Consider the following 24,887-nt stretch of genomic DNA (forward strand, 5'->3'; position numbering starts at 1 on the left):
CTTTGTACTAGGAGAATGAATATATAGGCATAGGAGATCTACTCCTTCATATTGTTCAGTGTATTACTTTTTTTTCTTTCTTTCCTCAGCCCTTTCTACCTTAATTTTTTTTTTTTTTTTTTGTTTGTTTTGTTTTGTTTTGTTTTTTTTCTGTGTGTTTTTAAACTTTGAATGCATGATTGTAGATGTTGTTGAAAGGATCTGTGTTGTTCTAGTATAGGCAGAATTGGATTTACATTGCTTCTGTCAGTCTGGGATGTGTGTTTGTCATTAGATAGTCAGGGCAAGTTTTCTGCACTGATACGGGTATTCAGCTGCACTGCAGTCTCTTTCTGTTAAGCTTACGTTCTTATAACAGGATGTGTGCTTGCTGTATTTAATTTTCCACAAATAAATATTTTTTTTTCTGCTAATGACTATAATTATCTGTAGCAAAAACACATGGCTGAAAGAAAGAAAAGAAACTGAATTAACAAAAGCTCCAAATTCTACTACTTGTAGAGAATTTAGGTCATGCTTTCCTGAAATTTGAATAGAAAGGGCAGACTGGCTCAGAGCCCATGTAAATTGTTAATCTTTTGTTTCAGTGTTATTTTGGGTGGCAGTGTCATCAACATGGTGACGATTAATTTGCTAAGTCAAGTTTTTATACAGACCAGATTCTTCAGTTCATTAGTCACCCCAGCGTCTGGCAGATGGATGGATCTGTATGAAAACAAATCGCTGGTGATTCAGAGGATGAGACAGAAGTGGTGCTTTTAATGGAAACAGGCAAAGACTGTTTTTTAAAAGTGCAGCAGACTTAAAGGTGTTAGCACGTTCGTAGTTCAACTCTGATAACATTCATGGATATTCAGAAAGCAGTCATGGAAACAGGGACTCTGACATGTGGGGCAGCTACACCAGTCTGCTTTACTGAGAACCAGGGGGAATGTTATGGACAGGAGTGTTTATATGTGGTCTCCTGCAGGTGAAGGATGGTACTGTTCATGAGAGTAATGCAGATATAATTATAACAAGAGTTTATATTCAAGTTCTCTCATATCGCTAGTTGTTTGTTTGTTCATTTAATGAAAGTATCAGTTCAGGATTGTTTCTAATCTCAGTCTCTCCAACAGAGATTGGTGTCTGCAGAGAACATTTATGTACTGACATTTCCCCTTACACCCCTTCCCATGTAAAGTTGCCACCCAGCTACCAGTACCTGAGGAAACTTGTTGTCAACAAAATAGAATTCTTAATAATCTATTGTGAAGCAGGTTATTGATGATCATTACGCTTAAACTGGATTTGTCCCATAACCTGAAACTCATTTCTGACCAACAGTGCCTTGTTCTGACAGTTCTGATGAAATGGAAAGTTCTTGACTTTCAAGTCAAGTTCAGAAATTATCTATGGCAGGGATCTTTCTGATTTCAGTCTGCCTCCGGTGGTTTTCCTGAGCAGATGATTATTAGTAGCATAGAGCAAGCTAAAATTACTTAACATTCAGTCAACAATTTAGTTGAAGCTACCAAAAGAATAGAAAAAATATGAAATATTTTATATAGATTCATATTGGAACCTACATTACAAACAATAACAATATGTAGAATTATTAGGTAAATTCATTTAACACAGCTTTCTTTTTTTTCTTCGATCACGTCCAAGGAGAAATCTGTAGACATATGCCCCAATATTTATAACAGGGTACAAGAATACATACTTTTTTATGAGGTAGTATAGCTTTTTTCATTTGTTATGAGAAGTGGTGTTTAAAGTGCTTGAAAACTTGCAAGCTGGAACACTGTGATCTTTCTTACAATCCTCTTCTCAATTATTGTTTTTCTTCCATCACAGTGAAATATGACAGGAAGGCAGAGATATTGAGTGAGAATTACTAGCTTTTTGATCTCTCACCTCCTTGCCATGCTTTTCCTCATTATTCTTGCTGCCTAGTAAAAGCAAGAAATTCAGGCTTAGTATGGCCTATGCAGCAGACATCCCAGTGACTCACAGCAGCTTGGAGGAGCAGCAAATTCCCTACTGAGGCTTGGAGTCTGGCTTGGTGTGTGAGAAACCAATTGAACAGAAAATGGATGTAACAAGGAACACATGTATGGGACTGACTAGGCCTGTTAGGATCATGACAACTGGAAGAAGTTAGTGTACAAGTAAAAGTCCAAAGTCCTCACCAGCTGTTTTTCATGCCTTTGATAACATTTTGTGTAGTCATCGTATCATTACCCCGGACATCTAAAAATTACCAGTAAATATCTCTAAATCTTGAGTTGCAAATTTTGAATTAAAAAAAAAGATGATACTACAAGATTTTGGCACATATTATGTTTTCTTAACCATTAATTCCTCTGTTTCCATAGTGCAATTCAATGCATTGTACCTTCATAGTTAAAACAAACTGTTTCTGTGGGTCTCTAGAGAAACTGGAATTTCTTTGAAATGTGTCAGTCTAAAAATTCAGCAAGCCTGCAGTACATAAAAATATTTATATCCTAGAAGACTGAAACTATAATATTTTAACTTATAGTTATAAATTTATTTATTTTTTCCATGGAAATCTTTCGTATGTTTTCAAAGACATTTCTGTGCGCATTTCTCTGGTCCTGAAATTCTGTTCTTCAGTTTTCATTAAAACTTCTTTTTCTTTTCCTCCATAATTTTTTGAGTTATTTCTTCCATTGCTTATGCATTAAATCTAATAAAAGTGTGAATATGTCAGCTATTAAATAAGGTGAGATCATCTAGTCAGGTAGAGAAGACAAACTCATACTGAGTGGAGTCATAGAATAATATTGGATCACATAGAATCCACCTACAGTGGATTTCATCTACTCCCTCAGGCTAGATCAGAGCTTGCAGCCTACCATATCTAAGAAGGGGAGTCTAGAAATGAATGCTATTGCCTTTAAAATTGTTTAATTTGCAACAAATTACAAATGAAATACAAAATAATGGCAGAGGTACCAAGTTTTACATATGTTGAAGCCTTGGGTTCTGTATGCTCTGGATTTCTAGCAAGAAAATTCATTTTATGATCTGTTTATATGTCATAAAGAAAGGCATAACAATCTGAACGAAGAGATCAGAGATAAGAATGTGACTTCATATCCATGTTTAACATAGGCTTAAGTTTGTCTCTACAACAGAAATAATCCTTGATGGCTAGTATCCTGAAGGAAGCTGTTGTAACAGCTGCTGCTAATGTTAGTTTCATCTTAAAACAAAACAGAAGTTTATTTGGTAATTTCAATTTATTTGATTTCAGTATTGTTATTTAGTTTTTAATCCTGTAACTATGACAGTGTGCCAGGAATTATGTGTTAATTGGAGATGGTATTATGATTTCATGGTCACTGATCAACTAGATGATTCCTCAGACTGTAGGTGTACTGCACACAGCTTTTGCAGATTTCCTTACTACATTTTACTGCATTTATTGTGTAGTGTGACAGGCATGTTTAGTCATATTGTGTCAGTGTTTCATGGCTGACAAACACACTGACTTATTATTGAGAAGTTGAGGGTTATTGCAAGCCAGATTGATGCAGTCATATTGCATTCCACTACAACAACGACGTCTTCTCCCCATACTTATGCCAACTAAACCTGTTATTTTAAGGATTTGGAAGGTACAGGAAATCTGCTTGGAAATCTACATGTTCTCAGACCAGTAAGTTGTGAATGTGTTGTGTTGATCAATTCAGCAGCTTTTTTTTTTTTTTTAAATTGCCTGAGGTTTACTATGAAAATATATTAAAAAAAAACAACTCATGTCTCATACCTCATTTATTTACTTATTTATTTAATAGTGATATAGAGATGTTTCTCAACTTGCAAGGCAATTACTTATCAAACTGAAGGCCTATTGAGAACTGTGGTACATTAGCACTTCAGGCTGTGAAGAAGAACACTACTCACCTCCTCTTCTTGCCTACTGGAGGGCATGCAGGTCTTATGAGAAGGGAACTTTTGTTTCCCTGCTTCAGCTGGTACTGTCATTCCTTCTGTGCCTTTTGAGATAGGAATAAAAGGCCAGGCATCTAATAGTGCAGAAGGTTTGATTGTGAACTGACTTGAGGAAAAATGTGAGTGGCCCTTCCAAGCTTTGGTTTACCCTTCTGTGAAACTGGCCTAAGAATCTTTACCTAGTTTTCAAGCCAAATGCAGTTCCTTTTTTTTCTTTATAGGTTAATGTAAAAGAAGCAAATTGTAAACGAGTATTGACTTCTTATTCTAAAATCTGCAGATAATAATACAATATAGAAACTATGCCTCAGGCTGTCTGATAAAATGGTCAGGCCATTCTATATGCAGCTCATTATATTATTGCAGTTTGAAGAGGGAGAAGAGGTGTGCCTCACTTTTTAATGAAGATCCTTGCTTTATATATCCAAGCTTCTCAAAATACAGGATTTTTTTTTTTTTTTTTTTTGAGTGGTGATGCATCTGTTGTATCAGATGCCTAAAAGGGTCTTATTTTATAGTATACGGAGCCATACCTGAATACATATGCATGTATAGCTGAAGATACTAGTTGTTTGCTTAAGAATTTGTATACAGAGCAACTCTGATCCACTGCATTTTCCTATTGAAGAAATTAATTTACTACCTGAATATAATGAAGGCAATTTCTGTGAGTTCTTTTTTATTTCCTTCTCTGCTGTTTTTATTTTGAAATGCAAGTACCACTGTGTGTCCTACCAATGTAACGTTACAAAGGTACTGAGTTGATCACAGGATTTTAGGAGATGGCTACTGTTACTTACCTGAAACACAATGAAAGAGTGGTTCTGTGAGGCACAAGAATTACTTTGTATTTTATTTCTTTGGTCCTGTTTCAAAATACATCAGGCCCTTTGGGTACGACAAATACCTCACAGTTTTATTGAATTCACTTCATTGTTTCACATCTCATTCTCCAGTCTCATTGTTCACATGATCTGTCGTTCCATTTGCCTCAGCATAAACAGCAATTTAAATACTAGTCCAGATGAAGCTCTGAATCTGAGCACCATGAAGTTTTCTGAATATACAAACCTGGATTTAGAATTGCTCTGGGGCTTTCTTTTTACTTAGTCTGGTATCATCGTTGCCCAGTTTGCCTTCCCTACTACATCACAGACACGTATTCTTATCTGTAAAAGAACAAAACAAACCACTACCCCCTGTTCATGTACATTTCATAATTTCGTACATATCCATATTTTAGTGTCTATCCACTGCTCTAAACTCATAGGTTGCTGAAAGCGTATCTGGAAAGCAGTGTGCTTTTGTATATGGATGTTATATGTGCCTACAGCCACAACCTCCCCACATTTGAATAAATTATTGTATATGTAATATACATGCAATCTCAATGTAAGCTTACTATACATTGTGTATAGTGATTGAGAAAGTGTCATAGAGGTGAAGGTTGCTGGCCCTGCATGTGGCAGGGGAGTTGGAGGTTCATAAACCTTGAGGTCCCTTCCAATCCTGGCCTTTCTGTGATTCTCTGTCTCCCTTCTTCATATCTTCCGTATTTACATTCTACCAGAATCATTGGGGTGCTGAAACTCATTTTTTTAAAGTAAATTTTAAATAAATAAATAAACAAGAGCTGCAGTCTGGAGATTACTTACTGTTACTTAGTCTGGCACCTGGTGGTTAGAGCAGAAAGCTGCATGGGAAGCAATGGAGGAGGAAGTGAGAACTTTATTAAAAGAATTTGAAAATGATGGAACCAAGGGTCACCAAAGAGGCAGAAAAGAATGAGAAGCCCCCACTGTTCTGAAACTTAAAAAAAATCAGCTTAAATAAAAGATAATCGACTCTTCAAGGCAGATAGATTGTACTTAAGTTTTCCAGCTTTAGTTCTCTAATTATTTCTGGACTGTTAACAATATTGTGCATATTTCTATTTACGGTGTTTAATAAATGACATGTTTTTACAAAAATAAATGAGTCATTTACCTTTACATCTTCTACTTTCTACTTGAAGTTTTGAGATCATGAGACAGAAGGTTCCTAAATTACTTGAAGTTCTGAGGAATAACACAGCAGTTTAAGAGGTCAGGTTTGGAGGATTTTCTGTGAAGGGTTTTCAAGTAAGATTTTACTGTAGCTAAGGGAAGGTAGGTAAGATGCAAAGAAGAAAATATAATTTTGGAGTATTCTCCATCTAAGTTTGTTAGAAACATTTCAGGGATCTTAAGGAAAACATGAAGGCATTTTTTCTTTCAGGAAGGCAGCTTAGTGTGTTTCTTAGAGTTAGGTTCCTAAGATCTCTTCCTCCCTACATGAAGGGTCTTCTAAAAACAACAACCACAACAACAACAAAGGTTGCCCAGAGGGGTGGTGAATGCCTTGTCCCTGGAGACACTCAAGGTCAGGCTGAACAGGGCTCTGGGTAACCCAGTCTAGCTGTAGGTGTCCTTGTTCCTTACAGGTGAGTTGAACTAGATGTATACTTGCTTTATGCAACAGAGAAACTTTCCTTTGAGAAGGGAAAATTGTCATTCAAATTAGCCAAGAGCATTGTGATGCAGTGTATCTATTATTTCTAAAATTGCAGGTTATATATTTGCTTCCCTATATTTACCAGTGAATGCTTGTACCTTATCTTTTAGAAATGCTGATGCACAGCACAGTTTATTCCCTATCATGACAGAGATTTAAATGAATATGTACTGCATGTATTTGTCAATGTTACTGCTGTTTCGTATACAAATAATTTCTTTGATTACACATCTGAACATATTTTAAGCATTTGCTTAAATTACATAGGTTGTCTAAAACACATAGTGTTTATTTCATGTTTGATTTTCTGTGCACTGGGGAAAAACATGCATCTTACAGTGTGCATTTTCTTTGCAAAATAGGGAAGCATAGGTTGTGTTTAGCTTGTTTTTAATAATATCATATGTGTTTTTATTTCTACAGTCCAGTGGCATACGTCATACATTTGCTATAGAAATTACTTTTGTTTATGCTGACTCAAGTATGCTTATGATTATGAATAAAAAACAGGGACATTGCTGGACTCCCTGCTAGGATACGTATTTAATGAGTGTAAAAATATAAGTTTCCTGCATGAAACTTGAATACAATCTTATGCTTTTGTCTCTAGCTCACATAAAGCTTTACAAGGAGGGACCATCAGGTGGGTGGAACAGCATAATGTTGTCTGTCTCTGTCTAGTCTTTGGCCTCTTTTGTTATTGTAAAGTGATTTGTTTCTTTCCTTGATACAACAGGAATCATAAAGGCAGAGTCTGCAGTACCTACCAGTGTTTAAGAGTAAGAATTGAATTATGTCAAGATAGTTCTGTAGGATAGATGAAGATCAATGTTCAGAACACTAGGTTAAGAGACTGTGATATCAGTTATAACTGTCCTGCTACCCTGCTACAATGAGTGGTACTTAGGTTGCTTTCTCTGACTTTCAGATCCATCCCATAATGCTGTTAAATTTTACAGAGTTCAGATTTGAAGACTGATCAGGATTCCACAGTGGAGAATGGAGTTTACTTTTTTTTTTTTTTTTTTGTCTTCTCCCCCCCCTCTTCACATCTTCCCATCAAGACTGCAGGTGACAATTGGGCTGGCAAAATTCTTTCTAAAGCTGTGGGCTCTACTCTTACATTGTGAAATATATCTTAAATAAAAATGAGGTAATAATTTAACTTAAGCAAAAAGAAAAGGTGAGGTGATTTAATAAATTGTAGCAGCATTCTTTCACTGATTTAAGTAAATACTGTGTATAGAAATGAGAGCTAAATTTTCCATACAGAAATTAAGGTTGGAAAAGATCTTCAAGGTCATCAAGTATGTATAAATCAAATCACTCTGATTTATTTTCCAGAACATAGTGTTCTTATTGTATTTTAGAGCACAAGTGGCCTCTAGCACGCAGAGGGGCCTGAGGTTGTTCCTTCCCTGATGCAGAGCTTTGCATCTCCCTTAGCTCAATTGTGTGAGGTTCTTGTCAGACCATTTCTCCAGTCTGTCCTGGCCCCTCAGTATGTCTCAGCTACTTCTCCCAGTTTTGTGCCCCATGCAGATTTGCTGAGGGTGTAATTCTGCAACTCTATACTCTGCATCTATTCGTAAGTGAACTGGAAAAGCAAGCAGTGAGATGGGAAAGCTTGCAGCTGATATGAAATTGGTTAGAGTAGAAAAGAATTAGAATTGAAAATGCAAAAGGCAAGAAATTCGACATTTTTAGGCTGATAGACAATAGCAAAAGAAATCCAAAAATAAGAAATTTATATTGTGCATCTGAGGAAGAAATTCTAAGAGAAAAAAAGTGCTAAATTCACATATGTAATAAATTCTGATCTGATCATTATTCTTTAAAAACAAGACTTTGATGTTGGAATAGAACTTGAGAAATGTAGTTTCAGTGCTCATTAGTGATCAAAAAGTAACTTATAAATTATAATAGCAGGAGTTGTAAGAGAAGAAGACAAAAATGTAGATCATCCTAATGCTGTTGTATAAATGACCACATTTTGCATTTAATAAGAAATGCTAGATTCAGAATTGTAAAAGGTTCAAATAAGGACAGTAAGTTTGATCAAAACTATGGAACCTGCTCTTTATGAAGAAAAATTATATAGATTTGTACGCTGTCCTAGTTTCAACTGGGAAAGAATTCATCAAGATTGATATGATGGAGTTCTCTAAAACCATAAAAAAATAGGAAATTACTCCGCCATTTTTCTTCCAGTGGATCCACTGGAGACTTCAAATGAAACTATCAGGTGCAGATTCAGAGTAAACAAAAGGATCTTTACCTACTTTGTAATTAATTCTTTGCTGCAGGATGTTTTCTGCTTACTCGAATTCTAAAATTGGTAATGTACATTCATGAGAGAAATCCACTTGCAACATCTGTGATTTAGGAAGTTCTGAATTGCAAATCAAGTTCCTAGAAGAACTTGAATGTGTGAGAGAAGTACAGCTACATTTTTGCCTGTAGTTAGCTTTTCACATCACCTGCATTTTTGCTACCATCAGAAACAGGACATGAAGCTAAATAGATTTTTGACACAGCTGAATGCAGATACAATTTTGTTCATTAAGAAGGTGAATGATTTTTATTTCAGGATTGCAATCAAAATAGAATCTACATACGACTATTACTTATTACTTCAATGAAGAATTTCCTCCTGTGAGCTAAAATATGTAGTATGTTCTACATTTTTATGTCTTTCTTTTAGGAAGACTCAGCTAAACTTCTGTTTGGCTTTAGAAAGTTAGACCTGTGTGCTTCAAAGCTTCTGTGACCTGAGATGTTTTCACTGTCTTATTTCTGGTTTGAGTTTTGTTACCATGCTGTTTCCAAGGGATTTGAGAGCTGACTCCACAATCTGATTGTCATTTGCTGTAAAGCTAGTGTACAGCATCCTGGGAACCCTCCTCCATTTAATGCAGGCTTCTTCACAGTCCTGCACTCTGTGCTTGGCACTTCTCAGCTTACCTCCACTGGGACTTGCGAACATAGGAGCAAAAAATCTGGGGTCCCTTCCAACTCAAGCCATTCTACGATTACACAGATTAGAAATACATGATGTGAGTAATCTCAGACAAAATAAGATGTTTTTACTTCACTCACTTGAATCTGTTTCTCATTAGAACTCCGGCTTATTTTTCTAGCATTCTACTGCTTTGATTTTCTACAATAACCTTATCTCCCCAGACTAGACATTGTCTTTTTCTAATGCAGCTATTTTTTCCCTACTATGAATTAGTGAAGCTATTCTGTAAAATGTACTTAATTGCACAAATCTTGGGTACCTTTATTTGGAGATAAGAATTTCTCTAAAATATTCTGAATAGCTTTCAGAACTTGGAAAAGTAGTTTGACCTAGGCCAGAGACATCTGCTTCTTTCCTGCTTCTATGTTCAGAGAGTGCCTTCATGATCTAACATTGGTGTTGCCTACTGGATATGAAAAATGTATATATGATGAACCCTAGATGCAGAATGCATGGATGTAAAGGATGAAGGTATAGAAAAATAATGGTGATTGGAGAGGGAGAGTGCTTTTTATCATTATTATAATTCTCATGGCAGAGCATGGAAGTAAAATAGACAGTTAAGTTTGACAGTAAGGAGATTTCTATTTTTCTACAGATAATAACTGGCTTATTTTTCCAGTAACGTGCATACAGAGTGGAAGCTTCACACTGCCGTGTTTTCTTTATTAACTGAGTTAAAATCGCTGGTAAAATAATCTTTAGCTTTCTTTGCAGCCTCTGTCCAGCTTCCTGTATACTTTGCCAACACTGATATTACTTTAAAAAAAGTAACTCATTGAAACATTTTTTCAGTATCATGGCATTTATAAATACTTCCGTAGCTACTGGAAGAGGTAATAAATATCTGTATTTATATGTCATGTGTTCATCTGTTTTATCTCAGTATATTTAAAAAAAAAAAAAAAAAACCTAGTTTTGTGATGGTTTGCTGCAGTGGATTATAATTGCTGAAAGAACCATGAAGTTATACAATTAAAGAGTAAGCCAAACTGGGAGGAGAAAAAAAACCAACCCAAACTTGTTATATTTTTCCTTGGTCGATGTCCTCTCAAAACAGAGAAGTAGCAAGCAAAGAGAGCTGGTTGGAAGTGAATTTTTGCAGTGAGATTATTTACTTCTTTGCTTGTTTGTCTTATGTGAATGACTAACATTTTTCATTGTTTCCTCAGTAATTAAATCCTAATTGCTTGTGGTCATTTTTCAGGGGAAGAGCACTTCCCATCTGATTTGTATCTGATTTGTTTGTTTAAAAAGCCCTTCAGAGAACTGTCAGAATTGGGGATAGCTAACTTATTTATGCTTTACAGCCACTTTCTTCCTGGCAGGCTGTTTGGAGACCAGGCAAGTACAACAGGATGTTTATACCATCAGTCTTCTGTTATCCAGTATAGTGAAAGACTTTAAAACCTCAAAAAACATAAAAATTCTGACATTATATAAATCAGAGGGAGTGATGAAATAGGATACGTTAAAGAGCCATCTTATGATGCCAGAAGAGCTTAGATCTATAGTTGAAGATGTGTAGAGAAGGTGGAGTCAGGCTCTTTTTCAGTGGTGCCCAATATAGGGCAGGAGGTTCTGTCTGAACATGAAAGAAATTTCATTTTTTTTATTGCGCGGTTGTCACAAGATGCTCAGAGAGGTTGTGAAATCTTAATGCCTGGAGATCATCAAAAGTCATCTGAAAATGGTGAAATGGTCCTGGCTCTGGGTGATCTTGTTTGAGCCGGGATCAGACCCAATGACTTCTGGAGGTCCCTTCAACATTAACCATTCTGCAATTCTGTGCTTCTGTAATTATTAGCTTTATTTCCAGGTCAGTAGCACTATGTAGTGGAAGGTCTTACAGTTTGCAGCATTGTAACAATCTGTAGATGTTTGTGAACGTTAACTAATAAGACTGGATGAAGTTACAGTAGCTGTGCTAGAATCACCCTGACTACATATAGAGCCAGATCAGGTTTTTGAAACTGTGACATTTCTCTATAACCTAAACAAACCATTCATTGACTGTGTGAAGATTATGGCATTTCTGGATTGTCTAGATTAATCTAGTATGTGAGTTAAATGGAAGTTAAGGACTTGGTACTAGAAAGAGTGTATCCTGTATTTTTTTCATCATACAATTCTATCAATATGTCATTATTTATTTTGCTGTTGTGGTTTTTGCCATTCTAAGCAGTATCGCAACATCATGAAATAAATAAAATTTTCTTGTCAGTATGTTCATAAACTGATTTTTGGGATTGTATAGATGCAGTTGTTCTTTCTAGTAAATACTTCAGTGTCTTAATTCAGATTGCCATCCCTGCGTGCCAGATATTTTTCTTTGTACCAAATTTTGGTGACTTCACAAAGAAAACAAACATGAAATTAAATGGATACGACTTAGTCTGTGTTATACAATTTTATCATTCTGTTGTGATTTTTTATTCATATCTGGCAGGAAAAAAAAAAAGAGTGCTTGAAAAGAAATGCCGTTGGGCGCTGGCTGCTATTCAGTAGATATTTCTTCTTTTTGACTAGGAGAAACTATAATGGTAGAGGGAAACAAAATAAATTTATAGTGTAGAATGTCAGTTTATTGGTTGGTAGACAATGTTTTAAGTTTGTTACAGTGTATTGATAAATGATACACTTGTTTTTATGAAGTAGCGGTATTTTAAGTAAATAATTAGATTTATTAATGCTTTTTATCTGGTAATTGCTAAGTATACTTTTATTTGGAATAAGCAAGCTGTAAAAGAATCTCTACTGTCTATTTTACTCTACAAAAAATTTAAACAAAGCAATCTCTAGAATTTGTTTTGGAAATTTCATCTACTTGGAGAGGTAATGAAAAACACATGCCTTTGGGACTTTGGAACTTAAATAGCTTATGACAACGGTATCTTGCAAAATGTCTATCATGTGCAACTCCTTTTTTAAACATTCTTACTCTGTTCTTGTACCATGTTAGGTTTAATCTGCTGGGGTTCTTCCATCATTTTGTGGCTGCACAAATATTTATGTCAACTTAAAAGAAGAGGTAATCAGGATCTGGGAATGTGTGAACATGGTGAAAAATCTGCTTTAGGTGCCAGAATGGGTCTATGCCAGCACATGCTCATACCCAAATCCTAAAGAATGTTGTGCATTGGGCAATCCCAGGGAGAAAGTAGATCTTTTGTTAAGATAAATCTGTAGATCTGCATAGCTCTGTTAGCCAAACTAAGAGCCAATTGTTAGAAGAATTTTCAAAGTCTGTTGTTTGCTTCTGCTGTCATGTGGCCTTAAAGAGCTAAACTTCAAGTCACAGTATTCCTTAAGTTCATGCCCTGCAAGCTGAGTGCTTAAGTAGCTGAGGTACCAGGATCACAGCTTGCTGAAGGAACCTGAAGCAGATGTTTTTTTTTAAATCTAGTTTAGGTGAATGAATATGCAGAGCCAATGTCCAAAGATCACAGCAACCAGTCAGAAGAATTAATAGAGGAAAATCTACAGGCCTGTGGATTTATCTGGTTATGATTCAGTCTGCAGTCAGGCAGTTTTCCTGTGCTGGAAAACACGAAGTAGTATTTTGTTGGAGAGGATGGGGAAGTTTAGATGGATTGTACTATTGGTCAGAATCACTTGTGTTTCTTATTTTGTGTCTTGTAAAATACCAATCAGTTTTCCTTTTGATTTTGTTTATAAATTCAGATGCTCATATATAACCTCACCTGCCTCTCAAAATATTTGGAAAAAAGACAGCTTTACATTAAAAGATTGCTCATTGTACAGACTTTGGGGTGATAACAGTTATCTACCTTTTCTTTTATATCCGTGTATTCTGAAGAGAAAAGGAAAAATGCAAAAATAAAAAAATCACTAATCTTTGCTTGATACTTTGATGTTATAATACTTTTTTTAATGGTTCTTCTGTTCCAGGCACCATACAAATCTCTTTAGTGTTTGAGAGCACTGTCAGTAAAGTTTAAATTCTTTGGACTATTTTCAGTCCTTTAATTTAGGTTTTGATTCCTTTTTTAGTTCAGGATACATAAGCCAGCCAGGGAACTGGAAATATACCATCAGATGAATTTTGATTTGGAAGCTGATAGAAGAAGAATTTTAGTGATCTAAGAATGATCTCCAGTTGCTTGTTAAAGAACTGTAGCATCTGGGCATCAGTGTCTCAAAGAAGACAGGCTTCTCTTAAATCATTATAAAACTGTAATGAAAATTCTCTTCTTCCTCTGGTCAGATACAGTCACAGTATAGTTTGAGGGAAACTATAGCATGAGATTTGAGTGCTAGTGATCCATTTGGTAGTTCTACACTTTTACAGCCATCACTAAAACTGTATAGTCAATTCTCAGCATCTTCCAATTTACTCATCATCAGTGCTCAGCATTGTCCAGTTTTTCACTTCTGACTTAAATTTCTCTTGCTCTAAATTCCATTCTTTGGGTTAAGTTACATCTTCACCATATCAGAGTTGCTCACTATATGGTATAATTTTTCTGGCAAGTACTTATCTCTGTAATCAATCTTCATTTGGCAGAATTCTTTGTATCTTTTGCTATTGGGTGCATTTTCAGGTCTTTATTCATATGTGTGACTAGTCCTGTATCCAATTTATGTGTGTTTGGTGACTGTATATTTACAGCTCTGTTTAAAATATTGTATTTAATAAAATCTTTTATAGCATGTGAATGTATGCATGCATATGTCATAACATCCTACCAGCTCTGCTGTTATTAGCAAAGCTAAATCTTTTGTTTCCTCTTATTCCAGTCTGACATACCTCTACACAATCTTTCCCTCTCAGCATGGAATACTTTCTTTCTTTATCCTCTGTTTTCAGTAAAACCACTGAAAATCTGGTCATGTGGTCTTAGAAGAAAAATGTTAATTACTGCGTTGACATTTTCTTTTCCATCATCATTTGCAGATCTTTATTTGAGAACCTGCATCTGCATTCTGGACTTCGTGGTGTAATACAAAATATGCTGTGCTGAAGATGTGTTTGTTTCTGACTCTAATGGAATGTACTTTTTATTTTTACAGAATACCAAGCTGCCATTTTGCATTTAAAGAGGGAACACAAAGAAGAAATTGAAACATTAAAGGTATACTTCTGTAATATTTTTTCTCTTTCCCTGTCCATGCTTTCTATGGATTTAAATAGTGCAACATATACTTTCCATCAAATGTTAAAAAATTCTTTTTTTCTAAAGGTTGTTTTTGGTTGACTGTAAACTCAGAATTAATTATAATCTATGCAAGTACTAACAGTTTTCTTACTTCCTCTTCATAATTTTGTTTATTTTTGTTCTCACATGACCCAGAGGACAAATTCTTCCCTATGTCTCAACAGTGCTTTTACATTTGCTTAATATTTTAAAGCACTGTTATTTACCTGCTCAGCCTTTCTCAGCAAAACATACTTCTGTAAAAAACAATTTTATACAGTGTAAAATTGAAAGACATTTTAGCCTGAAAAATTAGCACAGTAACTGCATTTGTGAGACTGCCTGGAATTTTGTATTGTGTCCTCTTTATTATGCCTATTTTTGTGAATGTAGGCTTGACCAACTGTCTAATTGCCAACGTTTAATATTAGAATGCTTAATATTAAAACTCACTTTCTCTTGACATGATTAACTGCTAAGTGAGGTAAAGATAAAAACAAGGTGATCTTATCATAAAAGTAGGAATTTAAATGCCAGTGCAATAGAAAATGAATTTGTTGAGCAGTCCTACTTTCAAGAAATAATAATGGCATTTTCCTTCTCTCACCAATTGTTAAATATTTTAAAGCATCATTGCGTCAGTTCTAATAGAGCTCTGTATTACAGAGTATTTACATCTGTGTCTGCACAAAAGCTGGGGTGTAATAGTATAAAGCCTTTGAAATGGAGAAGTGTGAGTTCTTTGAGTAGGTGGGGTGGAATGGTGGTAGCAGCTGGTGTTGTAGAAAGAAATGCTCTGCAATAAGCTCTCTGCTCTGCTACAGTGAAGTACATGCTTTCCTAATAAGCATCTGTTAAAATTCAGCACAGGGAAATGCAAGCTTGCACTGGATCTAAGAAAAGATATAATGTGCAATAGACATTTAAAATAATAACTCTTACAAAGAACAGTGTAACTCTCGCACAAGAACAGTGCATAGATGGAAATGATATGTTGTTTTTGAGAGGGTGTTTTATAGACACAGGCTTTGTGTGAGAAAATGTGTTTGCGCATCTCCAGCAAGCCTGGAAACAGTAGAGACGGAGAAGACAAGTACTGATAACAGGAAATCCGAAGCTTGAGGTTACCTAATTGCTGTAGAGTTATCTCCTTCTTTGGCCTTTCACAAAATTAAGATATTGTAGTCAAAACATGGTTGTCCCAATTTGATCTTTCATGAAAATAATGTTGGTTTTGCACATTTTGTTTTCCTTATGAGTACATTTAAAAAAACTGGAGAAGTACATTCATTTTATTGCTTCTCATAGCTTTGAAAATATACTCTTTTAATATTAAGCAACAACAACAAAAAACACAACAACAACCAAACCTGGATTATTTGGGTTTTTCTTAAGGCATCATCATGTCTTAATGTTTAGTTGTGATTCTGTGTTACCTTGCTTAGTAGTAAGGAAGCTGTGAATGGATCATTTCCAACAAATTGAATTGTGAAGTAACTTCCAGCAATGAGTACACCATAAAATCTCACTGTTTTATACATGTAGATGAATATAATTTGAAAGGAGATAAAATTGAATTATTTGCTGTTCATGAGGTAGGAGGATAAGGCAGTGTCAATTTCTGGCATTTACTTATATTGTGTATGTTTTTTTTGGTGTTTATTTTCATATTTGTCACTGTTTTATCTCAGACTAGTTAGTTCCAACAGAAAAGGCGGTAGGACCATTCTGTAGAGCTTTTGGGTAATGGCAGTATTATACAAAATTTGTATTGTTAAGATCAGAAAAATAATACTTTTTTTTTTCCTGATGTGCAAGATGTCATTAAAATAAGGCTTTCAGAATCTCATTTTGGATTTATTTTTTTTTTATTAGAAGACATTGGAGACCTTTCACAAAGTTCTTTTTGTCAGACTAATGATTCCTAATATAAAAGGTTATTTTTTATTCTGTATTAAGAAATACACACTTTATGAATACCATGTTCCAGTACAGTGTTTTTGGCTGTGACCTTTTTTTATTGGTAAGTCTGAATGTCTCCATTGTCTCTTCCTCTTTGCTTCTCCTACCACTGCCTCTGTACTTAGCAGAGTGCAGCTTTGATTTTTGGAGCTCAGCCCAGTAAGGTATCAGGTTCATAAAAGATGCATAGTGACTAAACTGCTGAGAAATGATGCCTTAGTATGCCGTTTCCAGCAGTTAAGAGTTTACTGAAACAACATTTGCACTCAAGACATATAGTGCTGATGAATAAATGATAATATTACATGGTTCTGGGACTTCTGGATCCAGTGCCATCTGAACAGTTCTTTCTCTATATGTCTATGGCAATGACTTCCTTTTACTAGAATATGACCCTCTATAGAGGGCATCCCTTTTGTATGCCCTATAAAAAGGGCATCTCTTTTGTATGTGCAAGCATTTACAACTATTTACTTCCAGGAAGATGTAGGATACCATCTGAGAAATTTTATGTAGTACCAGTACAATAACCTAAAAACATGCTTAGAATGGAAATATTCTTAATATTTCTTTTATCCAAGAAAAGTCAACACTGTGTTACTCTCATTATGTGAAAAGAATGTCAACTCTTACTGCATTGTGTCATTTTTTACAGTGGATGAAATCTGAGAGTCAAATACTGCTTACATGGTCATGTCACTTTGGTAAATGATCAATTGTTTGTTCTGTTTCCAAGCTTCAGTTTCTATTTTCATTTTGTAAGTGAACAAAATGGATGCAGTCTTCACTGTCGTTTCCCCTTCCCCCTTTTTTTATAATCTGCCCGCTTTGTGAGGTTCTTTCTTCTGTATGATTTTCAAACATCCTAACAAATCCTTCCTCTGCACCTCCATTATTAGCCTTTATTATTTTCTATTTAATTTCAAAAGAATTTTTCCTAGGTTTTGAAGTTCATTTAAAATTTTTTGCCTTTCCTTGAAATTGCTTCAGTCTATCCTAATACTTATGACAGTGAGAGGTCATGATTTTTGGTCATTCTGTATGTTAGCATCATTTTCACTGGTAAAAATGGATGAGGAGGCCGCACATTGTATACTCATCCTTGTGGTTTTTCATTATTTTGAGGAAGACAGAGTATTTTATTTTTTTTTTTTAAAGATTAAAAGCCTGAATTCCCACATACTACTGTACGTGTAGAATTTTACATTATAAAACTTCATATGGGACCTTTCAGAGAAATTGAATTGCATCATGATTTAATTTAATAACTTGTTGCAGCTTATATGTTAAGGATGTTACAGAAAAATATGGTGATAGATATCCCAGCTATTGGAAATGCTTGAGTTAAATTGATTTTGTACTGTGTACTGAGGGAACCCAAAACAGAATTTTCTCTGAATGTGTTCTTTTGCAAAAATGAACCAAATTCCATACTGCATATTTATGAAGAAAGTTGCTCACCTCTATAAAACATAAGGAGCGAGATACTTACTCTTTCTTATTCCCAGTATGCCTAGAAAACCCTTCAGGAACTCTGAAAGAAACTTCTCTGTTGGTGAAGATTCTTTTAAAAAGCGCTGTTGAAAGATTAAAGCAAACAATGTCAAAATCCTAGATAAATGGAGGAAGTTAAAAAATAGAACATGATAGGGCTGTAGCAAAGAAATTTACAATGGTAGATAAGCTGAAGGAGGCGTGTGTTTTATAAGAGGATCTTCACTGGTGATTTGTTTAGTCTTGGGGGGGGAGCACTGTTTATTTGGAATGAGTGGGATTTTGAGCAGTTATGCTTATCATAGACATTTGTTGTCCAGAACAGTTAGTCCTCAGCTATGTCAGGAAAAAAAAAGGAAGTTAGGCATACTCTGTCCCAAGAAATAGACATGCAGGGGCTTGCAGGTGAGTGGTTTGTTTGTTCATCATCAATAGGAAGTGTCCTGTAGTTCTGTCCTGAAGGGCATATAATGTAATCTTTTATTTTTCCATTTTCTTTTGTAAGTTATATTTTTTCCTTAACTATGTGAAGGAAATTCATAATGGTTTTTATTCTTTAAGAATTGTTCTGTAAACTTTCTGTAAAACAACTCAAAGTGGACACAGAGCTTTGTCCATACAGCCAGTGTGAAAGGGTTGTTGTTTTTCTAGGTGGCTGAAACTTGCAGGAAGTGTAGCAGTCTTGAGGGATGTAAAACACTTACAGGAAAGGAATTGAATGACATGCAGTTTGTATTTTATAGCACTATCTTTATGTTATCACAGTAACCTGAGGCTTTATTCTTTTTTATGACACTTGAAATCAATTCTAGTCAGATAAGGTTCATAGTAATTGACGTTAAAATACTGCATCTTTATTTTATACAACGAATAACATTCAGAATAGTTCATTAATGTCCATAATTCAATTGTAACATCCTCATAAAGGTGATACATGTAAACGTTTATATAGTAGAAGTAAATGCTTAGTTTTTACACATTTAATTTTAGCTACATTTACTAGTTTGTGTCCTCAGAGAATTTCGGTATTTTCTCACCTATTCTTTATTAAAATGAAAGGATGCATTTTTAAGGCTTTGAATCGATTTCGTTTGTGCTGCTGAGGTGTATTTCCTGATGCTGCCACTAGATGACAGCGCAGCCCTTCCGCAGCAGGCCCTGCAGAAGCAAAATCCAAGTTTCTCAGTATGTGATAGTAGTCATCATCACCACAGTATTTTGCCCTGTAGAACCGTGTGCACAGTATCTAATAACCAAGGAGGCAAAAATGACTGAATATTAAGTCAAAATACTGTAAAGGGAATGCTAAATTCCAAAATGAAGGAAACAATATGTGGATTGTATTAATCCAATATAAGAACGCAATGCACTATTTATAAAACATATGGAAAAAAGTTAATTCTTTTCTCCTTCTTCCTTTTAGCACAAAGGTACCAAAAATTCTCTTATGGACAAGTTTAATGTTACTTTTGAATGATGGAATCAAAGTCTTTATGATCTTCAGTAATTTATGCATGGATCTTCTTTGCCATACAGTTTATTACATTTCCACCAACTCACTACATATTTTGCCTCTTACCATACACAGAACACCAGATTCTTTAGTTTTAAGTCACAGCTTTTTGTAAAAATAGTACTATATAAACAACATGATTATTGTTAAATAAGAAAATATAAGTATTATGCATATTGCATGACTGTATTCCACACATACAATTATACATACACATAAATAATTATGTGTTTGATAAATAAGAAAACCCATAGATAATGCATGAGTTATATAATATATGTACCATTTAATACGTAGTAATACAAGAATATATGTAATAGATATATAAAAATAAAATAAATACACCTTCAGAAAGAAATACCTGCAGTTGCAACTAAGAAGCCAGAATGGAATTACTGACACCTAAAACGTAGTTAGTAGCAAAGCAGTGGTGGGTAAGTGTCCATGACATCATGAAAAAATGGGCAGGCCTCATTTGTAGAATGTAGCATGGGGTTTTCATGGTAACTTTTACTTTCCATTGTAATTTTTGCATTTTTGCAAAGGATTCAAGAGCTAAAATGTAGAATTGAGTAGGAAGTTTCCTTTTCACAGAACTTGCTTAGCTGTGAAAGTAATTTCATATCATAATTTGGGATTAAAGACCAGGGTTTCAAAGTCTCACAGAGAAAGAAACGCTGAAGGGAAAGTCATAGCACCAGTCAAAATTGTCTGATAATTTCAAAATGGTTAATTTTTATTTTGTTCTGAGATTACAAAGGCGTAGAAACATTTCCTTAGTTACTGAATGAAGAAATAACGCTTTGCCTATGTGATGACATTTTCATTCTTTTCACAAATCTATTTCTACATCTGTTATGCTACACAGTTCCTTTCCTGGCCCTTTGTTTTTTTCACTTTCGGATTTGTTTTCCCTCATGGTCAGTGTGCATCCCTTTGTGAGTGCTTCCATTCCTCTTTAATTGTAATGTGGGTGTAACAAAAGATGCTCCTTGTCCCTGCTACAGTTTGGAATTTGTACTTTAGTTCTGGAACACAGTAATAAATAGTGTTGAAAGTTGCTGTGTGACAGAATGCATATCAGAAAAAAAAAAAAAAAACCTCTTGAGGAAGTAATTTCACTTTTGACATTTAAAATTCTTTTTATTTACATAGACAAGTAGAATTCCAGCTTCAGAAGCATGTAAAATGTTAAAAAAAAAAAAAACATTTTAACATGTTTGATTTATTTTTCCTAAATCTACTCTTTTTTAAAATAGTCTGTACCAACAAAGTTGAAAAGTTTCTGATGCTCATACTAAATCTCAAGTAAATTTTTACAAATGCTCCCCCAAATTGTTATGTGTACCTACATGAATTCTTTCTTAGGGATAGGGACTCCACAATTTGTCAGAAGTCACCATGTTTTGAGGTCCACAATTAAACTATTGTGGTCAGTTATGAATAATGTTGAAAGCTCTGATATGCTGGATTACTTAGCAAAACAATCTTAATGGACTGGACAATATTCCGACTTTTGTTAATGCTTCAAGATGCAAAGATTAATGTTTTTAACCTTTACAAGATTAAATGCACATGTAATGTAGCTAGTTGCTTTGTGCGTTCTTCGCTGGATTTTCATGTCTCAACATGTACGAATAAAAGAAAATCTGTAAATCGTGTATGCTTCTGTCTGGTGATGCTGAGTTGCAGTCTAAAAGAGCAGCCAAGGTCAGCCAGGGTTTATTAGTCAGTCTTTCCTAATGAGCTGTTCAGGCTTTTCAGCATTTCCATGTGTTGTTACTGATGAAGGTCTCGCAGCTTGTGGTTAATCATTGATACTACTCTTGCTTAACTTGAAACGTTTCAGTCTTTTGTGCTCAGCTGTGAAATGAATAGTTCTACCACCGTGCATGCTTTGGGTGTCTTTATGAATCTTCTTGGCTACATTGTTCTCATGAAGGCATTCTCCATGTTTAACATGGAGCATTTTAGCAGCATGTGACAGTAACAATACAAAGATCAAGAAAAACAAAAATTATGAGACAGAACAGACTGAAAGTCTATGAAATTATGTTAAGTTGACAATTTCAGTACTGCTAAGACTCCTAGAGAATGGCAGCAAGATTATGTTTTGAGTATGTATTTGTTGAAATAGATAAATCTCAACATTGTTGGATAAAAATCACTCTCTAATGATAAATTTGCATGGCCAGTAGTAGAGGAGGTAGAGTAGCAGACTGGGGAATGAGAGCAAAGGATAAGAGCAATAAAACAATAACTTTCTACACTGTACGTACATCTACAGAAAGAACTATTGAGAAGTGCTTCACTTTACTTGAAAGCATGTGTTGTCAATTCTATCTTCATTCATAGTGGAAGTTTGGAATAATTCTTCATGGTGTATAAGTTAATTTCCTTCTGATACTTTCTCATCTTTCTCTTGCTGTAGATAGTGCTGTATATATATATGTATTTATACATATATATATATATATATATATTTTTTTTTTTCCCAGAAGGAAATTATTTCCGAGTTATTTGTACTGTTTTCTGAAAAGGCTGCTTTTTTTTTTTTTTTTTTTTAATCTCTAGAGACTGACTTATTTACTCATTACTAATTAAGTAATACATTAAGTTACATCGTAGTGAACTTTGAACAATGTGAGAAAATTGTCTATTTTAAATTTGGGAAGATGGAGCCGTACATATTTTTCTTGTTTTTCTTGAAGATAGAACATGAATTACTTATATAATAAAGATTTCTCCCATTCAGCCAGTGCTTGCTTATATCTTAAAAACTAGTAAATTGTACTTCCTGTATCCATCTAATAATCTATAAACAAGTACTTGGTAGCGTTGTTATTGCTGTTGTGCTCTTTTGTGCAAAAATCTATTTCTCCTCTTCCACTGACCTTGTTTATCATATTCTTGATATAACTGGTGTTTTTTCACATTAATCATGTGTTTACATTGTGTCAGGCTTGTGGGTTTTTTTTTTTTTTTTTTTTTTTTTGTTTTTTTTTTTTTTTTGGCAGATAACTTGAATATCCAGGAGGACTTTCTGCCATTTTCTTTCAGTGCATCTTAGATTGCCACCCCTATTATTTTCATCAATGCAATTTTACTGTAAAGAGTGATGTTGTTTAGGTTTCACGTCAACCACAGATATGTTAATCCAAGGATTACCCCACTTACTAAACAACTTAATACAGAACATGGTATTGGATAGTTCATATGTGTATAGAGTATCCACGCCAATTTATAGCCTTTAAAGATCAGCAGGACTGCCTTCATGCTCTAATTTAGACACATTATGAAACTCTTTGCTTAATTAAGGTTAAAATGAAAGTCTCCTAGGAAAATGCATAATAAAAACAAACAAACAAACAAACAAAGTGCCTGCATTTACCATAGTTTGTGAAAACCAATTTATCCCATCACCTTGAGCTATGGAATATGTGCTAGAGACAATAAAGTACAGTGCATACTGTGAACATGATGACATTTAATTTTGACAGATTTGGAAGACCTCTGTAACATAGGAAACAATTATGGAGAAGAGACATTAAGTGAAATGTGATCATACAAATGTAAAAGCCACTAAAAATCTAGTAGTATGAGTGTTTTTGATACCGTTACCCTACCACTATGATTTTGAAAGTATATACCCACATGCTAAACTTATTGGCTTTTTGATATTTACTGCACCAGCTGTTTGCTTGGATCTAATAATCGCAATCCTTATCTTCGAATGATATGCATTATTTTCTTTTGTTTAAAATTCTAGCAAACTTCCTTTTTGTAAGCTCTAGTGTTCTTAGTTTTAGAATAGGGGTCATTTTGACAAGAATGTATGATTTTCTGATAGAGGGAAAATTTGTCTGAAATTGTAGCTCACAAGTTTTTTGAGACAGCACTATTATTTCTCACATTCAGTAAATACTTCTGACTTTGCAAATCTGTGCTTTTTGTACCGATTGCATCTTATGGGGCTGACTAAACTTTTATATGCCAGATCCACAAAGCTGTCAAGGATTCTGAAACCACTGAAGTTATTATGCAGTAACACGGGCAAAATTAAGTTCTACTGAGCAATGGATGGGTGCCACAATTTACTCTTGGCAGGGAAGGAGCATGATCCCATGCTGCCATGGATGTTCTGAAAGCAAAAGCTAGGAGCTTGTCTCCTGACCCTTTTTTTGATGAAGTTGCAGTGTGGAAGAAAAACCCTGGAAGTTGAAACAGAGCAAGTATGCTGGAAAGTTGTGTGTGAGAGGTGGCAGAAAATCATGGGCATATACAGTAGGGTGAGATCAGCAAGCTGGAGGGGGAGAGGAGCTGATATATATTGTAATGACTTGGATCTGGTGTTGTAATAAAGTTTTTACTTCTATATTGGCAGTTTTCCCCTCAATATGTATCATAAAATTAATACTATCTATTCAGTATTTGCTTTTATTCTTGTTGGTTACTGAGCAAGTAAGGGAGGTCATCCTCCCTTGCTTTGCAAACAAAGTGTGGTTTGAATATAGATGGTTTTATTGTGAATTTTCCAATGTCACAAATTTTTACTTGCCAGAATGTTTCCTATGTATACATCTGACCTTAAAAAAATGTGTTCAGATAGGCATATATTACTATTTTTCTTTCTTTATGCGCAGAGGCTTAATTTGAGCCTTCTGATGCAAAATATTTCAGAGAAAATCATTGGACTGCTTAGGTTTGCCTCTTAATGTTTGTATCATTTTTCATTTTTAACTTCACACCTACAAGTGGGATACCAGAATCTCAGGACAGCTCCTTAGAAAATCAGTTGTATCATTGATTAACAGTTGAGAAACATTTGAGCCAAAGTGGCTTGTGATACATCTTGCAGGAGCTTTGCAGTTTGCATAGGTACAGAATCCATTTTGGCACTTTAGTGTTACAGTGTCTTTATTGTGATACTCTTTCTGAGGTTCCATGCTTTGTGGATGATACACCTTTGTGCTTCAGCACAAAGTCTTGCAGAAGTCTTAAAACTTAACACTTTTCCACAATACGGTTTCTGTATTGTGTGGACTAACTCTCATCATGTTCCCTGAATGAGAAGCTGGTTATGTCAAAGAGGAAGATTCATGGAAACATTGATCAAGAGCGAGCAATTTAGTTTGCTCTGGCAACTACACTTATAGTTTTCCCCTTTGAGTAATTGACCAAATCTGGTTTTGGTTTTAAACAATTTTTTAAAACATTTTTGTGAGTCTTGTAAAGGGAG

The 24,887-nt window shown here is 34.8% G+C and overlaps 1 protein-coding gene across 1 annotated transcript in view; it reads left to right on the plus strand.

The window, feature by feature from the left end:
• The window catches only part of LOC122179921 (formin), a 120,494-nt gene that overhangs the window by 4,042 nt on the left and 91,565 nt on the right, over positions 1–24,887 (plus strand). The window contains exon 3 of the mRNA XM_042871171.1: positions 14,555–14,616. Within this exon, the coding sequence (XP_042727105.1) occupies positions 14,555–14,616 (62 nt within the window). The remainder of the gene's footprint in view (positions 1–14,554; positions 14,617–24,887) is intronic.

Source organism: Lagopus leucura, unplaced genomic scaffold (assembly GCF_019238085.1).
Source record: "Lagopus leucura isolate 7727_CA_CO unplaced genomic scaffold, USGS_WTPT01 Super-Scaffold_1, whole genome shotgun sequence".
In the NCBI taxonomy this organism is placed as follows: Eukaryota; Metazoa; Chordata; class Aves; order Galliformes; family Phasianidae; genus Lagopus; species Lagopus leucura.